At 36.4% G+C, this 19,778-nt stretch overlaps 3 protein-coding genes across 3 annotated transcripts; 1 reads left to right on the plus strand and 2 right to left on the minus strand.

The window, feature by feature from the left end:
* Nucleotides 1-69: 69 nt before the first annotated feature.
* cdc26 (cell division cycle 26 homolog) lies at nt 70-2,982 on the minus strand. The gene is made up of 3 exons (XM_048190000.1): nt 2,834-2,982; nt 2,196-2,301; nt 70-437 (listed from the first exon to the last, which is right to left on the minus strand). The coding sequence occupies exons 2-3, from the start codon at nt 2,274-2,276 to the stop codon at nt 252-254; spliced, it is 267 nt and encodes an 88-aa protein (XP_048045957.1). The 5' UTR covers nt 2,277-2,301; nt 2,834-2,982; the 3' UTR covers nt 70-251.
* A 2,146-nt stretch (nt 2,983-5,128) lies between these two features.
* On the plus strand, nt 5,129-12,232 carry prpf4 (PRP4 pre-mRNA processing factor 4 homolog (yeast)). Its single transcript, XM_048190001.1, has 14 exons — nt 5,129-5,286; nt 5,704-5,904; nt 6,858-7,044; nt 7,597-7,684; nt 7,773-7,852; nt 7,982-8,075; nt 8,183-8,277; nt 8,973-9,031; nt 9,155-9,278; nt 10,359-10,448; nt 10,598-10,720; nt 11,029-11,136; nt 11,236-11,354; nt 11,660-12,232. The coding sequence occupies exons 2-14, from the start codon at nt 5,742-5,744 to the stop codon at nt 11,851-11,853; spliced, it is 1,524 nt and encodes a 507-aa protein (XP_048045958.1). The 5' UTR covers nt 5,129-5,286; nt 5,704-5,741; the 3' UTR covers nt 11,854-12,232.
* Nucleotides 11,867-16,326, minus strand: rnf224 (ring finger protein 224). The gene is made up of 3 exons (XM_048190002.1): nt 15,973-16,326; nt 14,972-15,182; nt 11,867-12,671 (listed from the first exon to the last, which is right to left on the minus strand). Exons 1-3 carry the CDS (start codon nt 16,050-16,052, stop codon nt 12,390-12,392), a joined length of 573 nt encoding a protein of 190 aa, XP_048045959.1. The 5' UTR covers nt 16,053-16,326; the 3' UTR covers nt 11,867-12,389.
* Nucleotides 16,327-19,778: the final 3,452 nt, after the last annotated feature.

A 19,778-nucleotide genomic window follows, 5' to 3' on the forward strand; every position in this document is an offset into this window, starting at 1 on the left:
TTTTTGTTTTTTCGGCTCACTTATGAAATGTTTGTCCTCCATGTTTTTGGAAAAGAAAAGATTTCTCCATTCAATTAGCAGTCTTTATTTACTCAGTAGAAAAATAGTCCTTTGAAATCAGTTATCATAAACGGATAACCAAACCCATAATACATGTGCTTTCAGTCCTTTTCAGGTCAGGCAAGATCAAAACAATGTGTGCATGTGTGTTGCAGATTCTCAAGACCTTAATAGTCCAGGTTTGCAAATTGTCAAAACTGAAGGTTTCCAAAAAGTGATGGTAATGTGTTAGGCTTTGGGTGAGGTTTGTATCCGATTCGCTCGTGGATCATCTGCTCCCTGGTCTTCCCGTCCGTGCCGCCACCTGATGCTCCGCTCATCTCACTGGATGTGGCTACACCAACTACATCCACCTCATCCCTCTGTTTCTTTCGGCTCTGGACAGACGTGGGAAAATAATGTGGAGATCATAAAAACAAGATTAATCTTTACTTAAGCTTAACCATGCTGGTATAACCTGTTTTTTCCAGCAAGGATGGTTGGGATACGATTAAGGAACTGATGGGTTGATACAAATGTTTTACGTTTGATAAATATAGAATCTCAATGAACACAAGATTTTTTTAATAGATTTTGAGATTCTGGCCAATATGACATGGTCTTCAACTTTTTGGACACTGGATGCCATCATAGAAACTGGCAGGCATTTTTGTTATCTATTATTAATTTATTCTGCAGTTTTTAATATATATATTTATAAAACTGTTCCTGTCCTTGATTCTGATTGGTCAATAGTTGTTTTATTCATGATAAAACTTCACCCTACGGTTCTGTGTATCACTACACATCACCCTTAGCAATGTAAACTGTTTGTTCTCAGTTGGTATTGTTCATTGAAGCTTACTGTATTATGTAGAAGAGTATTGTGAGAAAGAGATCGAGTGAGCGAGTTTATTACCTCCATTCAGATTTAGCATTTTCCTTCAGGTCAGTCCTATGTTCGTAATAAAAAAAATCTGTATAAATGTCCGCTGCAATATCTTTTCCTTTTAACATTTAAAGGGTTTTCCCATGACTGACAGCGCTAGTCAAAGCATTTGTCAGTTGCGTCTTGTTCCGTGTTCACAACAATTCAGTCTTTTCAATGTAAAAGTCTTCGCAACTGACTGACACACTCATAAAGACAGTCTTTGCCGCCATCTAATGGCGTAATAATGTAACCTCTGTTCCTGTTCATGGTCAGGGACTATATTTTCCGACGGAAGAAAGGCTGTTATTGAAAGTTTACTTCATGAAAGTTGCATTGATACATATTTCTGGCTTTAATATTTCTATTGTGTGGTAACCGTTTTATAAAAGCAATAAGGTACTCAAGGCTAGTTCTGTATACAGCACAGCCTCTCGTACCTTATTGCTTACATATACGTATATATATAAAAAGGGTTGGTAAGTGTGATCACAAGATAATGAACATGTCCTATGTAGAATTGACCAGCTTTTTCTAGTATGTGATTTTAAATATTTGTCAAAAGTAGTATTCAGTTCTTTACTTAATTCATTTAGGCCAGAGACTGAGCCTGGTTTCTCCTAAGGTTTTTTTTGCCACTGTCTCCATTGGCTTGCTCACTTGTGACAATATTCAGCAATACTTCTGATTTAACTGTACTGACATCAGATGACAAGTAAATTTGTATGACTACTGAATTGAGGCGGATAAGGACACTAACTTTGCAACATCTACACAGTTATTGAAGTGAATCAATATTGAACTGACTTATGCTGAATAATAACAAAATTGTTTTCTGTAAAACTGCTTTACAGCTGAAATTAAATTTGTTTCATAATTTGCAACTTTGACAGTTATTGAACTGAACTGAAACAACACTGAACTAAATTGAGCTGAATAAGAACACTAGTGTGTTCTGTAGAGCTGCTTTAAAGCTGAAATTTAATTTGTTTCAATTCACGAATTACAATAATACTGTTATTTTCCTGTTTATTACTGTAAAGCTGCTCTGAAACACTCTGTGTTGTATAAAGCGCTATATAATAAATGTGACTTGACTTTGATGTAAAACAGGAAAAACGTAAATTAAATCTTGGTTGTTTCAATGTACTTTTGTGCACAGTAAACGAATTTGTATAGAAAGCATTAAGTCCGAACTTAAGTTACTGGATGAACAGCTAGATTTTACCTCCAGCTCTTTCTTCACACTTTCAAACTCCTCCGTGTCGTCCAGCTTGAGCTCAAGGCGTGTGGGTTTCCTGCGCAGCATCTTCACATCACCCGTTTCTCGTTGCCTGGAAACATATGCTGATACTGAGTTCTTGTGGATATAATATTGTGTGTATGTGTGTTTTGAGTCCTGGAAACATACGCTGATATGGAGTTATTGAGTTACTCATATGTGTGTGTGTGTGTGTGTGTGTGTGTATGTGTATGTATATATATATATATATATATATATATATATAGTGTGTGTGTGTGTGTGTTTAGCTATGCTCAACTCTTGTTGGCATGTTTAGAGGAAATCATTAAGCCGATGATTGCAAGATTGACATTTGTATACAAAACACATCTTTTAAATAAATATCATTATTTAACGTTTACATCGTTAAATATTTGACTGAATCGACTCCTGCTGCATCAACATAACGTTCTTGTTTAGCAGCTACATGCTAATTAGAGCAATAGCTCTGAACTCTGAGTCTTAAACAGTCACAAAAAGCAGGATAATGAACCATGAAGACTGTTGTTAACTTTATTGAACATGACAGATTCATGATAAAGAATTAAAACTGAAAAATATGACTTATTTACCACACCACTTACCGCAATCACACTCGCTTGATCTGATCGGATGTTCAGAAGAGGATCATGGGAAATGTAGTCAAAGCGCATAGAAAGAAAGGAACGATGATGCGAAAAAACGGTGGACTTGTTTGATTTATTTAGTGTTTTATAATTCTTTTACTGTTTACGTTTAGTTGAAAACCCCATAATAAGGTATCTGATGTCAGGTTTTGTGACAAATTACACCATATAATAGTATCATAATCTGCATGTATTCAGAACTACATATTTTCTCACGGTGGTAAAGTCTTAAAATGTACCATTTTTAAGGACCTTTGTATTTATTTTGTAATTAGAGATATAGATTTGAGTTCAGTACCCCTGTTTATAGTTCTACATTATTTGCGTATTTTTGTTGTTTGATTTATTTATGTATCTGTATTATTATTACTTGTATTTTATTATCATTTGTTCCTCTTATTTTTTTACTGATCTCCTTGCTGCTGCTGTTATTAAGTTGGCTTTGAAAAAGCCAACTTACTGATCTACGTCTTAAGCTTATTATTATTATTATTATTATTATTAAGACTAAATTTCTAAATGCATCTCCTCCTAGACTGTTCAAGCTACAACCACCAAACTCGGACTAGACCTTCAGACTGTTCTGACTTAGTGTGCTATATCTTTTCAGACTGATCCGACTTACGGTTTTCCTAAAAAAGCTGATCAAAACTTGGAAAACTCCCATTGACTTTCATTGATCTGCCTTGGCTGATCTGAACATTCCGTCCAACTGTCAAAATTCAAATTCAAACACACAGACTCAATTTAACTGCCATTCCTATTTCCAAGCCATTTAAACTCATTCAAACTCATTCAAACTCATCTATCTATCTATCTATCTATCTATCTATCTATCTATCTATCTATCTATCTATCTATCTATCTATCTATCTATCTATCTATCTATCAAACTAAATCTATCTATCTATCTATCTATCTATCTATCAAACTAAATCTATCTATCTATCTATCAAACTTAATCTATCTATCTATCTATCTATCTATCTATCTAACTCATTCAAACTCATCTATCTATCTATCTATCTATCTATCAAACTAAATCTATCTATCTATCTATCTATCTATCTATCTATCTATCTATCTATCACTGGTAGCTGCCAAGTCACTCCCTAGCAACCAAACAGAGTACCCTAGCAACCATATTGGAAAATCTATATCTCTGCATCAGAACATCGTACAGACATGGGGGTTGGTTTGTATTGTCAAGCAGCCTTTGGAGTATCATCATTGGTAGCTGCCAAGCCACTCCCTAGCAACCAAACAGAGTACCCTAGCAACCGTTTTGCAAGATCTATATCTCTGAATCAGAACATCGTACAGACATGGGGGTTGTTTTATATTGTCAAGCAGCCTTTGGAGTATCATCATTGGTAGTTGCCAAGCCACTCCCTAGCAACCAAACAGAGTACCCTAGCAACCGTTTTGCAAGATCTATATCTCTGCATCAGAACATCGTACAAACATGGGGGTTATTTTATATTGTCAAGCAGCCTTTGGAGTATCATCATTGGTAGCTGCCAAGCCACTCCCTAGCAACTAAACAGAGTACCCTAGCAACCGTTTTGCAAGATCTATATCTCTGCATCAGAACATCGTACAAACATGGGGGTTATTTTATATTGTCAAGCAGCCTTTGGAGTATCATCATTGGTAGCTGCCATGCCACTCCCTAGCAACTAAACAGAGTACCCTAGCAACCGTTTTGCAAAATCTATATCTCTGCATCAGAACATCGTACAGACATGGGGGTTGGCTCTTTTGACTCATGCTAGCAATCTGGACATCCAACATCCTAGCAGTGAATAGCTACATGCTAATAGTGATTAGCTAAGTGCTAAAGTGGGCTAAGAACATGCTAATAACTCAATAAAAACTCCATAGTATCCATTGTGACAATTACCAATCTATCTATCTATCTATCTATCTATCTATCTAAACTACTAAACTTAAACTTTCAAACTGAAAACTTTCAAACTGAAAACTTTTAAAACTGCTTCAAACTTTATGGACCGGCTTTTTCAAGCCAACTTAAAGTTTGTCTTCAAACTTTTTTATCTAGTTATTATTGTTATTTTGTATTTAATTGTTGTGTGAAAAATGTGTTTATTACAAAAATTGACTTTCAATTATAAACCCACTATGAATAAAAAATCACTGGAGTAAAAACGCATGAAAACTAGTCCTACAAAAACGTAACATCAAACTTGTTTCCACCATAGACTGACGTGTCCGCTAGATGTCACTATTTATTCGTGGTAAAGAGTCAAACAGGCGGATATGACGAAGTACTGTGCGCCGGATAGCCCGCGTTGTGTGGTCGTGTTTGTAGATAGACAGTACACATTAGATTTCATATAAACAAACTGCTTTTAAAGGACACTATTTGTGCGTTTGTGAAAGCATAAAAGGTGAGTGAAGAGCTGGTTATGCATGATGTGTTTGTTTTTCCTTAACGTCTTATGTTTTAGGTCAAATTAGTTTAGTTCTCTGAACACCCTCCAAAAAGTTGTGTGGTACAGTGATGGATCAGATGCTGCATGTACTTTAATGATTGCTGTTTTCATATACAATGATATTTACACGGTACTTCAGGGTAATTTAAAGAATACCAAGTACCACAGTGCTTTTTTGAGTTTCAGCTGTATGTCCTATCTTTTGTTGAGTTTGTATATTCCAGCAATTGCTTATTTAATTCTAATATTTGGTAATATTGAGTATATTTGGCAACCAAAGTAAAGGTTAGGTTGGCTGGTTTGATGTAATACTGTCCATACTTGATTTGTAATGCATGATATGGTGTTTCAATAATTATGCCTCTATTTCAGATCAGATATTCTTTGATTGCCATCAAATAGTTGAAGCAATGTCGGATGAAGACGAAGCTCCAGTTGTGAAAAGGGCCAGAATCTTCTATGGAAGCCTTGAAGAAAAGGAGAGGGAGCGTCTTAGCCGTGAAGGAACATCTCTCTCTGCCAAAGATGCTGTTAAAGCTGGCATTGCGGCTGGACATATTAATATCTCCAGTGGTAAGATTGATATTTCAAAGCAGCTATATTCTTGATAGCGAATGTTAGTGTTAGGACATATGACCCAATGCTCAAACCATTAAATCCTTGAAGTATAATTTTGTCCAAGTGTTTTAACCGTGTAAAGCGTACTGTGTCATATTTGATGCATTAATTTCTAAGGCCTCTAATCAATCAACATGATCAAAACTTTGCTGAAAAACCTGTTGTACACCTTCTACTACATGCTTTATGCCTTCTAATTGATAGTTCATTTTTTTTTTAGCATGTGAAATCCTTTTAGAATAATTCTAAAAATGTCCACCTTCAGATTTTGGTACATGTGTCTTTTTGCTGTGTCTTTGTATAAAGTAAACATAAGAATAACTTCTATATTATAATTTCAAAATGAACATTTACTGGACGTCAATTTGCGAGCATCAAATATGATGCGTCAGGCTTGAGTTATGTTTATTTGTACATCTGTTAATCAAGTCTATTGATTTGTATTGTATGTTTTGTCCCTCACAATTAAAACAACAGAGCTTTGATCATAAAACTAAACACTTCAATTTCATCTTACTAAGGCATATTATTGGGAGATATAGTGTGACGGCTGATATTTATATGCAGTTTATACAAATATTCTGTTATAATAAAAAAAAATTGAATATTTTTCCTCAGTTTGGACCTAAATTGTGAGCTCTGTATTCTCATTATATCAAAGTATATGAGGCAGAAATGTATCAAACATGATACAGAACGTAAAACACGTGTGCAAACATTTTTTTTAGGTTTTCTTTCATGTTTTGTCTTAAGGTTCAATAAACTGTTCCATTTCAAAAATCGATTTTTCTGACTTTTATATTTCAAGCTTTACAGGGTTATTCTATGACTGTTTGTGACAGGAAATTATGTTTGTTTGCTGTTTAGTAGTGTGATTTATTTAATTTATTTTCTCTGTCTCTCCTCAGGTGAGTCCATGGAGATGGAGGAGCGTGTGAGTGAGCGACAGGCTGAAGTGCTGGCAGAGTTTGAGCGCAGAAAAAGAGCCAGACAAATCACAGTCTCCACTGATGATGTGGAGGTCAAGGCCTGCCTCCGAGCTCTTGGTGAACCAATCACACTGTTTGGGGAGGGGCCTGCGGAGAGACGAGAGAGGTGGGTGACTTTTATATAAAGCTTTTCTGCTTATTCTGGCCAAGAACTTCACACTTAGACAGGAAGAACAGATATTAGGTCATATGACAGACAAAAAAAGAAAATGAAATGGTGATTAGCCATTTTTCATAGATAGTCTTCAATGTCACATGATCCTTCAGAAATCATTCGAATATGCTGATTTCGTGCTCAAAAGACCTTTTAAAAAAAAAAAATGTATTATTATTATCATGACAATTTAACAGTTGTGCTGCCTAATATTTTTGTGGAAACATGATAAATGTTTGTAACTTTACTGTCACTTTTGATCAATTTAATTTAATTTAATCCTTGCTGAATAAAAATATATCTTTAAAAACAAAATCATACTGACCTCCAAATTGTTTTTGACATTACATATACACCATGTCTCAATTGAAATCACTTTTTAAATATTCGTACTGACGGGCATGTCTGAAAATCCAGTTTTAGTTGTAGTTGTTTTTTTATATATATTTTTTATATATATATAATATAATATAAAAATATTTGTTGACTGTTTATTTTCCACAGATTGAGGAACATTCTTTCAGTACTTGGTCCTGATGCCTTGAAGAAATCGAAGAAAGAGGATGAAAAAGCAAAACGCTCTCAAGAAGAGGTAGGAACATTTCAGTTGTCAAGTTATTAGAGAATATAATAGGTTTGAATGTCAAATGAATATGATTATCTGTGCATGTTTTGTGCAGTATCAGCAGACATGGTACCATGAAGGGCCTTCATCTCTGAAGGAGGCACGTCTTTGGTTAGCCAAGTATTCACTGCCCAGGTAAACACTGGATGGATAATATTTTACAGTAACATCTAACAATGTAAATAATATGCATATAAAATGCAACCATATGTCAATAACTGTGTATTTTAAAAGTTTTGGAATTGATTTTGTTTGGTTCTCCAGAGCAGTGCAAAGGTTAGATGCTGCAAGGGCCCAAAAAGAGATTCCAGAGTCTACAAGAACAGTTAAACAGCAAGAGCTTCACAAGAACCTCCGGGTATGACAGCATGTCAAGAAAGTGGAAAAGACAGACTTCATGATGTTGTAATTTTCAGTCTCTTTTAATGCTGTATGTAATTATTACAATTGTTTTGTTTTATTTAGAATGTCAACAACTTCTGCAGCCAAATTGGTGATGACCGTCCAATATCTCACTGCCAGTTTAGCCCCAACTCTAAGCTGCTTGTGACTGCGTCGTGGTATGCCTTTTCTTATTTTTATTTAAATTGTATGTATTCTTCACAAAGACATTTTCTAAGAAGGTTATTTAGATGTTTTATATATTTTACTTTGTGTGCCAGTAGGAATCATCCATTTTTAGACTTCTGTATGTTTGCTTGCAAATATTGTATATAATCCAGTAATCCAATGAGATTTTTGTATGAACAAGTGATTTTTGTGAGTCCTACAACAGGAAGGTATGGCCCATACACATCTCCCTATCATAGTCAGGCTTAAAATACATGAAGAGACTGAATTAACTAAGAAATCCATAGAAAAACTGGCATCTTCTCCAAGATGCTTAGAACAACCTACCTTTACTTCACTTAATCTAAGTTTAGGCACTTCCTGTATTTTTTGTTGTTTTCTGAAATCCATGAATAGTTTTTGCTCATCAGCTAAACTTCTATTAACTATATCAAATAAATAAATATATAATTCTATTTGGCAAACTTGCACACAGTTTTTAATTTATTATGCAAGCGGGTTGTGGGCCAAACCGTCTGTTATAGGATTAGTTAAAATGAAATCTCTCTGGATTGATAAATGATTTACAAAAGGAATGTTTGGAAATGTAAAATTAATTTATAAGTAACATTTTAAATGTTTTTTTTGGAGCATATAATATTTAAAAGACACAATTTTGTACCAAGTATGTCTTTGTCTGTTGTAGGAGTGGCTTGTGCAAATTGTGGAAAGTCCCAGATTGTACACTGATACGCACATTAAGAGGTAAATATAACAAATATGCTCTGTAGTGTTTATTCTTGAAGTCATGTCTGTCGTGTCAAACTTTTTCATTACCCTCTTACAGTGTAACATTGGATTTATTGATGGTGAACTCTTGTTTCTCAGGTCATAATACTAATGTGGGAGCGATTAGCTTTCACCCTCAAGCCACACTCACACTTGAGGAGTCAGATGTCAATATGGCCTCCTGTGCTGCAGATGGATCTGTCAAGCTGTGGAGTTTAGACAGGTATGTATTATTATTATTATTATTATTATTATTATTATTAAAGGTGCCATCAAACGTTTTTTTACAAGATGTAATTAAGTCTAAGGTGTCCCCTGAATGTGTCTGTGAAGTTGCAGCTCAAAATACCCCATAGATTTTTTTAAATTAATTTTTTTAACTGCCTATTTTGAGGCATAATTAGAAATGCGCCGATTCAGGCTGTGGCCCCTTTAAATCGTGCGCTCTCCGCCCCCTCCCAAGCTCTCGACTCTATCACTGCATAAACGAAGTTCACACAGCTAATATAACCCTCAAAATGGATCTTTACAAAGTGTTCGTCATTCAGCATGTCTAATCGCGTAAGTACAGTGTTTATTTGGATGTTTACATTTGATTCTGAATGAGTTTGATCGTATGCTCCGTGGCTAACGGCTAATGCTACACTGTTGGAGAGATTTATAAAGAATGAAGTTGTGTTTATGAATTATACAGACTACAAGTGTTTAAAAATGAAAATAGCGACAGCTCTTGTCTCCGTGAATACAGTAAGAAACGATGGTAACTTTAACCACATTTAACAGTACATTAGCAACATGCTAACGAAACATTTAGAAAGACAATTTACAAATATCACTAAAAATATCACGTTATCATGGATCATGTCAGTTATTATTGCTCCATCTGCCATTTTTCGCTATTGTTCTTGCTTGTTTACCTAGTCTGTTGATTCAGCTGTGCACAGATCCAGACTTTAATATTGGGTGCCCTTGTGTAATGCCTCGATCATGGGCTGGCATATGCAAATATTGGGGGCGTACATTTTAATGATCCCGACTGTTACGTAACAGTCGGTGTTATGTTGAGATTCGCCTGTTCTTCAGAGGTCTTTTAAACAAATGAGATTTATATGAGGAGGAGGAAACAATGGAGTTTGAGACTCACCGTATGTCATTTCCATGTACTGAACTCTTGTTATTCAACTATGCTGAGGTAAATTCAATTTTCAATTTGATGGCACCTTTAATATTAATATTACTTAAATTTTCTGTCTCAGTTTCTGAAGTAAAACATTGTAACATTCACCTGTACATGTATCTGTAGTGATGAGCCAGTAGCAGACATTGAGGGGCACACTATGAGGGTGGCTCGGGTGGCCTGGCATCCTTCTGGACGGTTTTTGGGTACAACTTGGTATGTTTTTTTTTTTTTTTTTTTTTTTTTTTTCTCTGTTTTAATATAATGTTTTTTTTTTTTTAATAGGTAAAAGCAAACTAGAGGTGTAAATATTGGTGTTTTTGTCCTATATTTAATAGAATTGGCATATTTTGTTTTTCTTAAAGCTATGATAACTCGTGGAGACTTTGGGATCTTGAGGTCCAAGAAGAAATTCTGCATCAAGAGGGTCATAGTAAAGGTGTCCATGACCTGCACTTCCACCCAGACGGCTCTCTGGCAGGAACTGGGTAAGGGCCTCGCACTGAACCCTGAGGCACTCCCACTGTTTTTGTGAAAGAACAGACACAACCCTCTATCTTTACAGCTACTTTGATGCTTGTGATTGAGTCCAAGCATGCATGGTTTAAGGCCAAATAAAATAATATTTAATCCATTGTGAGTGCAATATTTGCTTTACCAGAGCCCAAACCAAAATAGGCTTCCACATCTTGTAGTGATTGTATATTAAACCTGCTTTTGATTGAGTTGTTTGAATAGGATGTGTTATATTTGGCCATGGAGCTCATTGTTGAGTTAATTTTATTTATTGCTACAGTGGTTTGGATTCATTTGCCCGTGTCTGGGACCTGCGGACTGGTCGTTGCATCATGTTCCTGGAGGGCCATCTCAAAGAGATTTACAGCCTTAATTTCTCACCAAATGGGTGAGGAAAAAGAAAGGGCATATTTTGAAGATTTTCTAAAGCTGTTTACTGTTTTTAGATCTTAATTTGATAATTAACCCTGAAATCTTCCTTGTGTAGCTTTCATGTGGCAACAGGAAGTGGCGATAACACCTGCAAAGTGTGGGACCTTCGTCAGAGGAGGTGTATTTACACAATCCCTGCCCATCAGAACCTCGTGTCCTCGGTCAAGTTCCAACGTAAGTATTCAAGTAAAAATTAGATTTAATTTATTTTCAGTCATTTAAGGAATATTCACTCAAAAATAAAGTGTCTTTATTTACTCACCCCTATTGTCAGCAACCTCAGTCCCCAAAATGAAAAAACACTGTGAACATTGAGCAAAATATCTTTGTTTCACAAGGTTTACAGGTTTTGGACGAACAAATATTTTATCCTTTTTCTATAGGTCTACCTTCTGTGTAGCAAATGAGTCTTAATTCACCTCGATTGGATTTGTGACATTTTTGGAGTGTCAGTATTAACAGGGTCTCTTCCTTTCTAGCTAATGATGGGCATTATTTGCTGACCGGTGCGTATGACAACACAGCAAAAGTGTGGACCCATCCTGGCTGGTCACCTCTGAAGACTCTGGCGGGGCATGAAGGGAAGGTCATGGGGCTTGACCTTTCACCTGACGGACAGCTCATTGCAACCTGTTCATATGACCGAACCTTCAAACTCTGGATGTCAGAATGAGATTCTGTTCCTCTTTATGTATTTTCATTTTTATTTTGTTATTATTTTTTTAAGTTTAGTTTTTTAAAGAGCTGGAAAACAACACAGGAGAGCTTTAAACTGGAAGCTGATTGACAATTTGGTTCAATCAAATCATGAATACAATCAAAGGTTTCCCATAGTTTGAAATGTGTTGTAACTATCATCTGTCATTCTATTGGATTGTCTTAAGATCTGAAATGCAGTCTGTCCATTCTTCCATCTTTATCATATTAAAAGTATCTCATGTCCATACATCCTGTTCCATTTTGAACCAAGTCCACACTGAGTTATGCAGAATTTGTTATATTACTGATCCATTTGGTTCCCAAAATAAATTGCATTTTATTGTCCCAGGCAATTTTGTAAAGGAATCTGAGTTCTGTACAGTGGGATATCCATTGTTTTGTTTTTTGTTTTTTTAAAAAGACAAAGACATATTGTAATCTCATGATCATGGAGTTCAGTCTATGCACCATCCACAGCAGAAAGAGATTCATAGAAGTGTGACCATGAATCTAGCACCACCAGCAGCAGAGCAGGCAGTGCTTGCAGCAAGGGCTTCTGCGGAAACGATGCTCTGCCAGAGCCACATTGGCCCAGGCTGAAGGGGGTTGATCTGTGATAGGCTGCTTTATAAAAGAGGTTTTGGTCTCCAGCGGAGCTTTCTGGCTGTAGGTTCGCTGGTTTTCCACTTCAGCTTTAACACCCAGAAACGCTGCCAGGTCTAGGTCTAGTCCCGTGGCACCTCCACGAGGTAGAGGAGTGTTCTGCCTGCACTGAGGACAGGGGATCCACATCTGTGGAAGAGACACGCCAATAACAAACAAAGCACACAGGTGAGGTGTAATACAGTATATCAACACTTTAGGAAAGGTCCAAATTACTTCATGAATGTATTGAACTGTATTCACACAAGTAGTTTTGTCATGTTAATTAAATTTGCTGCAAATGAAAATCTTCAAGGTGCTACAAAGGATGTTTTATTTTATACATTTTTGCAATATTACTTGAAACCATCTTTACTAACTGATAAAAGACTTTATTAGGTGCACTGAAAGGAACAATATTAATATACATCATCTGTGCACGAGGTAGGGCCTTAAAAACATCAGCGATGATCGCGTAAACGATTGGCCCTCTGGCTTGTCAATCACTGCCATGACGTTCCTTGTGAGAGACGAGCGCGGCTGCGCACTCCAGTAACTTTCCACACTCCACAGGCGCTGCATGCAATGTTTTTGTCAGGAGACAGGAGTAACAACTGCAGATTATGAGTTACCTGCGGTGAGTCCAGCATAATGAATCCACTAACACGACACAGCGAATGCCGGTGGTAAACACTCGTGTTCCAATACTCGTGCATGAGTTTTGGGAGGCGTTCCCTAGAAATGAGCTGTGAAGGAGGAGGGTTGTTCTTATGCATGCGCTCATTTCAAAAACTCACTAACAGTCTTTGGTTTCTCAGTCGACGAAAAGATCCTCTGTAGCACCTTTAATATAGAATGCCAATGCTATAATAACAAACGATTTAAGAATATAGAGGAATAAACTGAAAACTTTGGTGTATTTGCTACTGAAGTGGACATTTTGTTGTCTCAGTGAATGAGGAAAACCTCGCTTTAAAAAAATGTCTCTAAAAATATATAGTAATCCATAGACATAAATGGATAAAGTGTAATAAACACTTAAATGTGTATTAAAATAGACTCCGTTCCTGAAAAATGTAATTATAATTTAAAAGATGTTTCACCTCTTAACTCATTTTAATTTTGGAGGGCACAAGTTCAAGAGGCTGCTCACTGCAGAGCCAATGGGTGGAGGTCCAACCACACCTTAACCTTACCTATAACCATATACCTCCGTCCATCCCAGGCAGCAACATAGTGTGGCCCAGATCTGGCCCACATCTGGTACAGATGTGGACACTATGTTGCTGTCAGGGATTAGATCCACAGAGTTGGAGCTGGACAGGGTCAAGCTCTACCCATGATGACTGGAGAGGCGGAACTTGACATAATTTGGCTCAGCAGTGAGCACTACTTCGGCATTTTCGGCTCAAGTGGTCACACAAAACGTTTTTAGAGTCTGTTAAGCGCAAACACTGACCCGCATCCGATTCTAAAGATTTCATTGGTCATGTCAATCAGAGTGCTGTCTACACAACCAAAGGTGTGTTCATGCCATGTTGTAATTACAGTAAATACAACATTTCAACTTCCTCGTAGAGCTCGTAATTACAGCTTGTAAGATGAGACCCTGACCACTGCAGATTCATTTGGGCGTTAATAGTGTTGGTATAGAAATGCATAATTCCCAGTCTAAAAACATTCTTACTTCAGCAATAATAAAAAACAAATGTGGTTTAAGAATTTTTGCTCATTAGTATGGATGAATTGGATCATTGAAGGTCGGCAGCAGTTAATAAAGTGATATTAAATACATAAAGTATATTTATGTTATGTAACATATTTAATTATTGCAGGTTTGCGTTATATTCTGAGTCATTTCACTGATTTTATTCATTTTGAAGAATACTGAATCTGTTTTTGTGCAAGTGAGATGAGTAAATGCATGTTCACATTTAGTCTAGAACTACAATAACCATCATGTTTACACAGCGCACACTTTCTGCACTTACACCCGATTTCTCTCAAAATGGGGACAGGGGAGCTGTCATTCAATAAATGGTAAAACAAAGTAACTTGGATATTTTGTTTTAAGTTTGAAAAGTAGTGCATTTTAGTTACTTGAAAAAGTAATCCGATTACGTAACTCGCGTTACTTGTAATGCGTTAAACCCCAACACTGCTTATAGGTGTATAATACATTGAAATGGAATAGGAGTTTTTTTAATATTGCATTTACACACCTTACCTTAACTTAAACATTTTCATTAATTGTCCGGGTTCTCTTATAAGCATATACTTTGATGAATATATTGCTGAAAATGTGTGCAAGAAAAAACAAAAACACACACATTTGACCTTTTTACCAGTCTCCACATAGATAAAACTTTACATCACTCAAGTTATCAGTTTGAAACAGGTCAAGCTAATATTCATGAAATTTGTGATTAAGCATTCAGGTTGAGTCCTACCTGCTCATTGATGAGGGTGTCCAGCCGCTTCAGACAGGCCTGGCAGAACGTGTGACCGCAGTAGAGTTTCCGCGGGAGTCTCTCTCCCAGGTTATACGCACTGTAGCAGATGATGCAATCCAGTTTACGGCTGTCCCTGGAGTTCTGTGCTCCAGTCTCCACATCACCCTCGACAGGAGCCTCGGACACAGGCCCATCCTTATCTGAGATCCTACAGAATGAGCTCAATATGATACAAACATCTCTTTGTTTTTGCCTGAGATGTTTAGTGCTGACTTTTGTAATGGTTAATTATTTGTGGCCAGCACAAATTTTAGGTACAGAGCCCCTAAAAACATATTTAGACAATTATACTAAAATAATGTTTCCCAAAGCAACTTCATACATACTAAAAAAAAAAAAAATGAAAAAATACACATTTTCTCCACAATATTTGCTTCTTTCAGATACACAAGGTCAGCTGGTGAAGAATGTGTAAGCTGAGCTGCATGTATCTGTTTACTATTAGTGGCCGGGAGCAATGACATTTGTATACACAAGAAGTTATGGTAAAATATATGTATATTGTAGGTTTTTATCCTCTTACAAATGTTCTCTTTATTCCCAACCAGCTGTTCAAACAAATACAAAACATAACCATGATCATACAACATGCTCAATCACCTTATGAGAAATATTTGATGGAAAAAGTTTTATTTGCATGACTTGTCAACATGATTTCATAGTTTAGACTGAGAGCATAAGGAATGTTTATTTAATGGAAATCCTCATTTTATGTATAATATATAATTCAATTATATTAAAATTTTAATTAAGAAACATGCATAATCTGAAGAAGAAATAAGGACAAAAATAAAATAAACAAAATGACATTTTTGTGAATAAATGATTTGTCCCCCTCATTCCTCATTTTATTTTAATTAAGCAGAAATTCAAATATGTCTCATTTTAATTCATAAACAATTTAAAAAAAAAAAAAAAAATCCATGCAGAAGGTCTACCTGTCCTCTTCTTTCTCAGGTCTATTCTGTACGCTGTTGGTCTCTCGAGGTTCTGCCGTTCCGCTCACAGTTCCATCCATGTTTAATGTACAAAAAGTCCAACTTCTGTTAACATTTTACAGCCGACTCTGTCTTGGTTTCTTCACGCTTCACATCCTTTGTCAGATAGTTTAACACTTGAGTGCACCTTCTGTTGCTTTCCCTGAAGTTGTCCTCGCAGTTCCCAGCAGCCGTTTGCTCTCTCTCTCAACCGACCAACCAACCACAACTGCCTCTCTGAAATGGAGGACAAACAATGGTGTGCTTCCCTAGAGCCTTTAATATTTAAGTACCACCTGACGCTGTGAACCTGTGCCTTTACACACACACACACACAATTGCACGTTTGCCCTTCTGAAAAAAGAAAAACCATCGGTGATTGTGGGAGGAGGGTTGCATGTTGTTGAGCAGGTATTTTATGAATTAGCCCAGAGTTGCACTTGTATCTTCTCCTCTTGGTATTATATTATTTTCTCTTACTAATTTTCCCATTAAGCACGTTTTTATTGTCGTGAATATAAAGTTAATTGGTGATCTAAGAACAAAGGTATATGCCGTAGATACAGTGGCCTATGAAAAGATTTGGGTCTAGTTCTGTGGAAAAACATGAAATGAAATTCATCAGACACGTTTAGGGTGCAAGAAAGTAAAATGGGAGGAGGGAGTATTGCTTTACAGTCACAAAACAGGCCTGAAATTCAAGCCTAGTCACCCACAGACAGTCTGTCATCAACATGTCCCTGCCAAATTAGTTCTAAGACCTTCATCACCCCCACACCGCAGGTATGTTCCTATTGGCCGATAACTATTATTATTGACCAGGAGAAAGTGAAGTAGAAGGGGATACAGATAAAATAGAGTCAAGCGACACATTAGTTTTAATGAAAGTGAGATCTGATGACCTGAGTTCCCAGATGTGAGGGGTCTTTAGGGGGTCTTGAGCAGAACATGAGTGATGAATCAATCTGGAGCCTCGGGAAAATAGTGAAATAACTAATTGGCTGATGGCACCATAAGAACACACAGTGACATCAAAAGCAGCAGACTGTGAAAAAATATTACAGTAAATTAATTTAAAGGTGCCCAAGAATGCTTTTTCACAAGATGTAATATAAGTCTAAGGTGTCTCCTGAATGTGTCTGTGAAGTTTCAGCTCAAAATACCCCATAGATTTTTTATAATTAATTTTTTTTTAACTGCCTATTTTGGGGCATCATTAACAATGCACTGATTTACACTCGGCGCCGCCCCCTTAAATCGCGTGCTCCCTGCCACATGAGCTGTTGACTATATTACAGCGCATTTACAAAGTTCACACAGCTAATATAACCCTCAAATGGATCTTTACAAGATGTTCGTCATGCATGCTTCGAATTATGTGAGTAAAGTATTTATTTGGATGTTAAAGTTTTATTCTGAGTGAATTTGAGGCTGTCCTCCGTGGCTAACGGCTAATGCTACACTGTTGGAGAGATTTATAAAGAATGAAGATGTGTTTATGCATTATACAGACTGCAAGTGTTTAAAAAATTAAAACAGCGACAGCTCTTGTCTCCGTGAATACAGTAAGAAACTATGGTAACTTTAACCACATTTAACAGTACATTAGCAACATGCTAATGAAACATTTAGAAAGACAATTTACAAATATCAGTAAAAATATCATGCTATCATGGATTATGTCAGTTATTATTGCTCCATCTGCCATTTTTCGCTGTTGTTCTTGCTTACCTAGTCTGATGATTCGGCTGTGTGCAGCTCCAGACGTTAACTGGCTGCCCTTGTGTAATTCCTTTTATAATGTTGGGAACATCATGGGCTGGCATTATGCAAATATTGGGGCGTACACCCCGACTGTTACGTAACAGTCGGTGTTATGTTGAGATTCGCCTGTTCTTCGGAGGTTGTTTAAACAAATGAGAGTTACATAAGAAGGAGGAAACAATGGGGTTTGAGACTCACTGTATGTCTTTTCCATGTACTGAACTCTTGTTATTTAACTATGCCAAGGTAAATTCAATTTTTGAATCTAGGGCACCTTTAACAAAACAAAATTGGTTACTCAGACAGCAATATACTGTGGCACAGATCTGGCCCACATCTAGTACATGTGGATTACATGCGGATCAGATGTGGGCCAGATCTGGGCCGACACTATGTTGCTGTCAGGGTATTGGCAAGAAAAAAAAAACTATAAAATATTATCAATATACACACTATTTTTGGGGTCAGTTAGATTTTGTTTTATAAGAAATTAATACTTTTTTTTTTCAGCAAGGATATATTAAATGCAATTAATCAAATCAAATGATTCAGTGACAGTAAAGACTTTCACATTGTTTTAAAAGGGGTCCTATAATGCCCCTTTTACAAGATGTAATATAAGTCACTGGCGTCTTCAGAATGTGTCTGTGAAGTTCCAGCTCAAAACACCCCACAGATTATTTATTATAGCTTGTCAAATTTGGATGTGAGCAAAAACACGCCATTTTTGTGTGTCCCTTTAAATGCAAATGAGTTGCTTTCCAGAAGAGGGCGGAGCTTTAACAGTTTGCGCTTCGTTTGTTTAACAACAACAAAGCTGGAGAATCTTATGCAGACAAAATGAAGATTGTCAATAGCGGTGTTCAGCCTTACATTGTTCAAACTAGAGCCGGACACTGATGGAGAAACTCAACTTTTACAACTTTTAGAATGAAACTGAACGTTTCTGAATGATTAGTGGATGAATTATATACTTGCTGTGGAGTTGATTCAACTCATCGACTAGCATGTGCCGTCATGTTAATCTTTTGTGCAAATCCAGTGTTGAATTGACCCTTGTTTTTAAAGCAGTCCAGCGTAAAATGACGGCATGGTAACAACACCCTATACAACAACTCTTCCTCTTCTCCAAAGCAGCCCAACATGGCCTCACCCTTTTTGTTGCATGTTGTTGGGGCAGGGTTTATGTAAATTTTAGGGTCAGTGATGTCACTATCCTGGGAAGAAGCTCGTTGTAGTCCCTACCAGCCATTTGTTGTAGTCCTTAAACAGTGAAATTTTTAAAAGAAAATATCTTCCTTTGCATTGAACTTTGAGCGGCGTAACTTTGCAGATGTTGTTTATGCTCAAACAGCAACATTACACACTAACTAAAGTTAAAAAACTGAAATCATAATCAACCATCCCTTTAAAAAAAATTCAAATAAATGCTGTTCTTTTAAACTTTCTATTCATTAAAGAACCCTTGAAAACATGCATCACGTTTTCTACAAAAAATATTGAGCAGCACAATCGTTTTCAACATTGATAATTATAAACAAAATTTCTTGAGCACCAAATCAGCATATTAGAAATGATTTCTGAAGGATCATGTGACACTGAAAGACTGGAGTAAATTCAGCTTACTATCAAAAATACTATTCAAATAAAAAAACTTGTATATAAAATTTAAATAATATTTCACACTATTACTGTTTTCACTGTATTTTTTATCAAATAAATGTAATGAGCATAAAAATCTTACCGAGCCCAAACATTTGAAGGGTAGTGTATGTTGCTTGCAAAAATACTAGGTCGTTAGCGATACATGGCTACTTTTGAATGTTCACCAGCATGGTTCACCAGTAAAGAAAAAATGATTTTTGGCAGCAGAATCCAAACCTATGACTTTCCTCAATGGAACATAAAATATTTTATAGAACCCAGGGAACCAAACAACACTGGAGTCCATTAGCTTCCATTGTATAGACAAAAAACACTATGACATTTCTTAAAATATCTTC

The sequence above is a fragment of the Megalobrama amblycephala genome, linkage group LG4, assembly GCF_018812025.1.
Source record: "Megalobrama amblycephala isolate DHTTF-2021 linkage group LG4, ASM1881202v1, whole genome shotgun sequence".
NCBI lineage: Eukaryota > Metazoa > Chordata > Actinopteri > Cypriniformes > Xenocyprididae > Megalobrama > Megalobrama amblycephala.

Coding starts and splice junctions, on each gene's coding strand:
- cdc26 (XM_048190000.1), bottom strand. CDS start 2,276: ATGCTGCGCAGGAAACCCACACGCCTTGAGCTCAAGCTGGACGACACG. Junction 438..2,195: donor GTGTGAAGAAAGAGCTGGAG/GTAAAATCTAGC, acceptor ACGTCTGTCCAG/AGCCGAAAGAAACAGAGGGA.
- prpf4 (XM_048190001.1), top strand. CDS start 5,742: ATGTCGGATGAAGACGAAGCTCCAGTTGTGAAAAGGGCCAGAATCTTC. Junction 7,853..7,981: donor GCCAAGTATTCACTGCCCAG/GTAAACACTGGA, acceptor TTGGTTCTCCAG/AGCAGTGCAAAGGTTAGATG. Junction 9,032..9,154: donor ACTGATACGCACATTAAGAG/GTAAATATAACA, acceptor CTTGTTTCTCAG/GTCATAATACTAATGTGGGA.
- rnf224 (XM_048190002.1), bottom strand. CDS start 16,052: ATGGATGGAACTGTGAGCGGAACGGCAGAACCTCGAGAGACCAACAGC. Junction 15,183..15,972: donor CCTGAGAAAGAAGAGGACAG/GTAGACCTTCTG, acceptor CTCATTCTGTAG/GATCTCAGATAAGGATGGGC. Junction 12,672..14,971: donor ACACCCTCATCAATGAGCAG/GTAGGACTCAAC, acceptor TCTCTTCCACAG/ATGTGGATCCCCTGTCCTCA.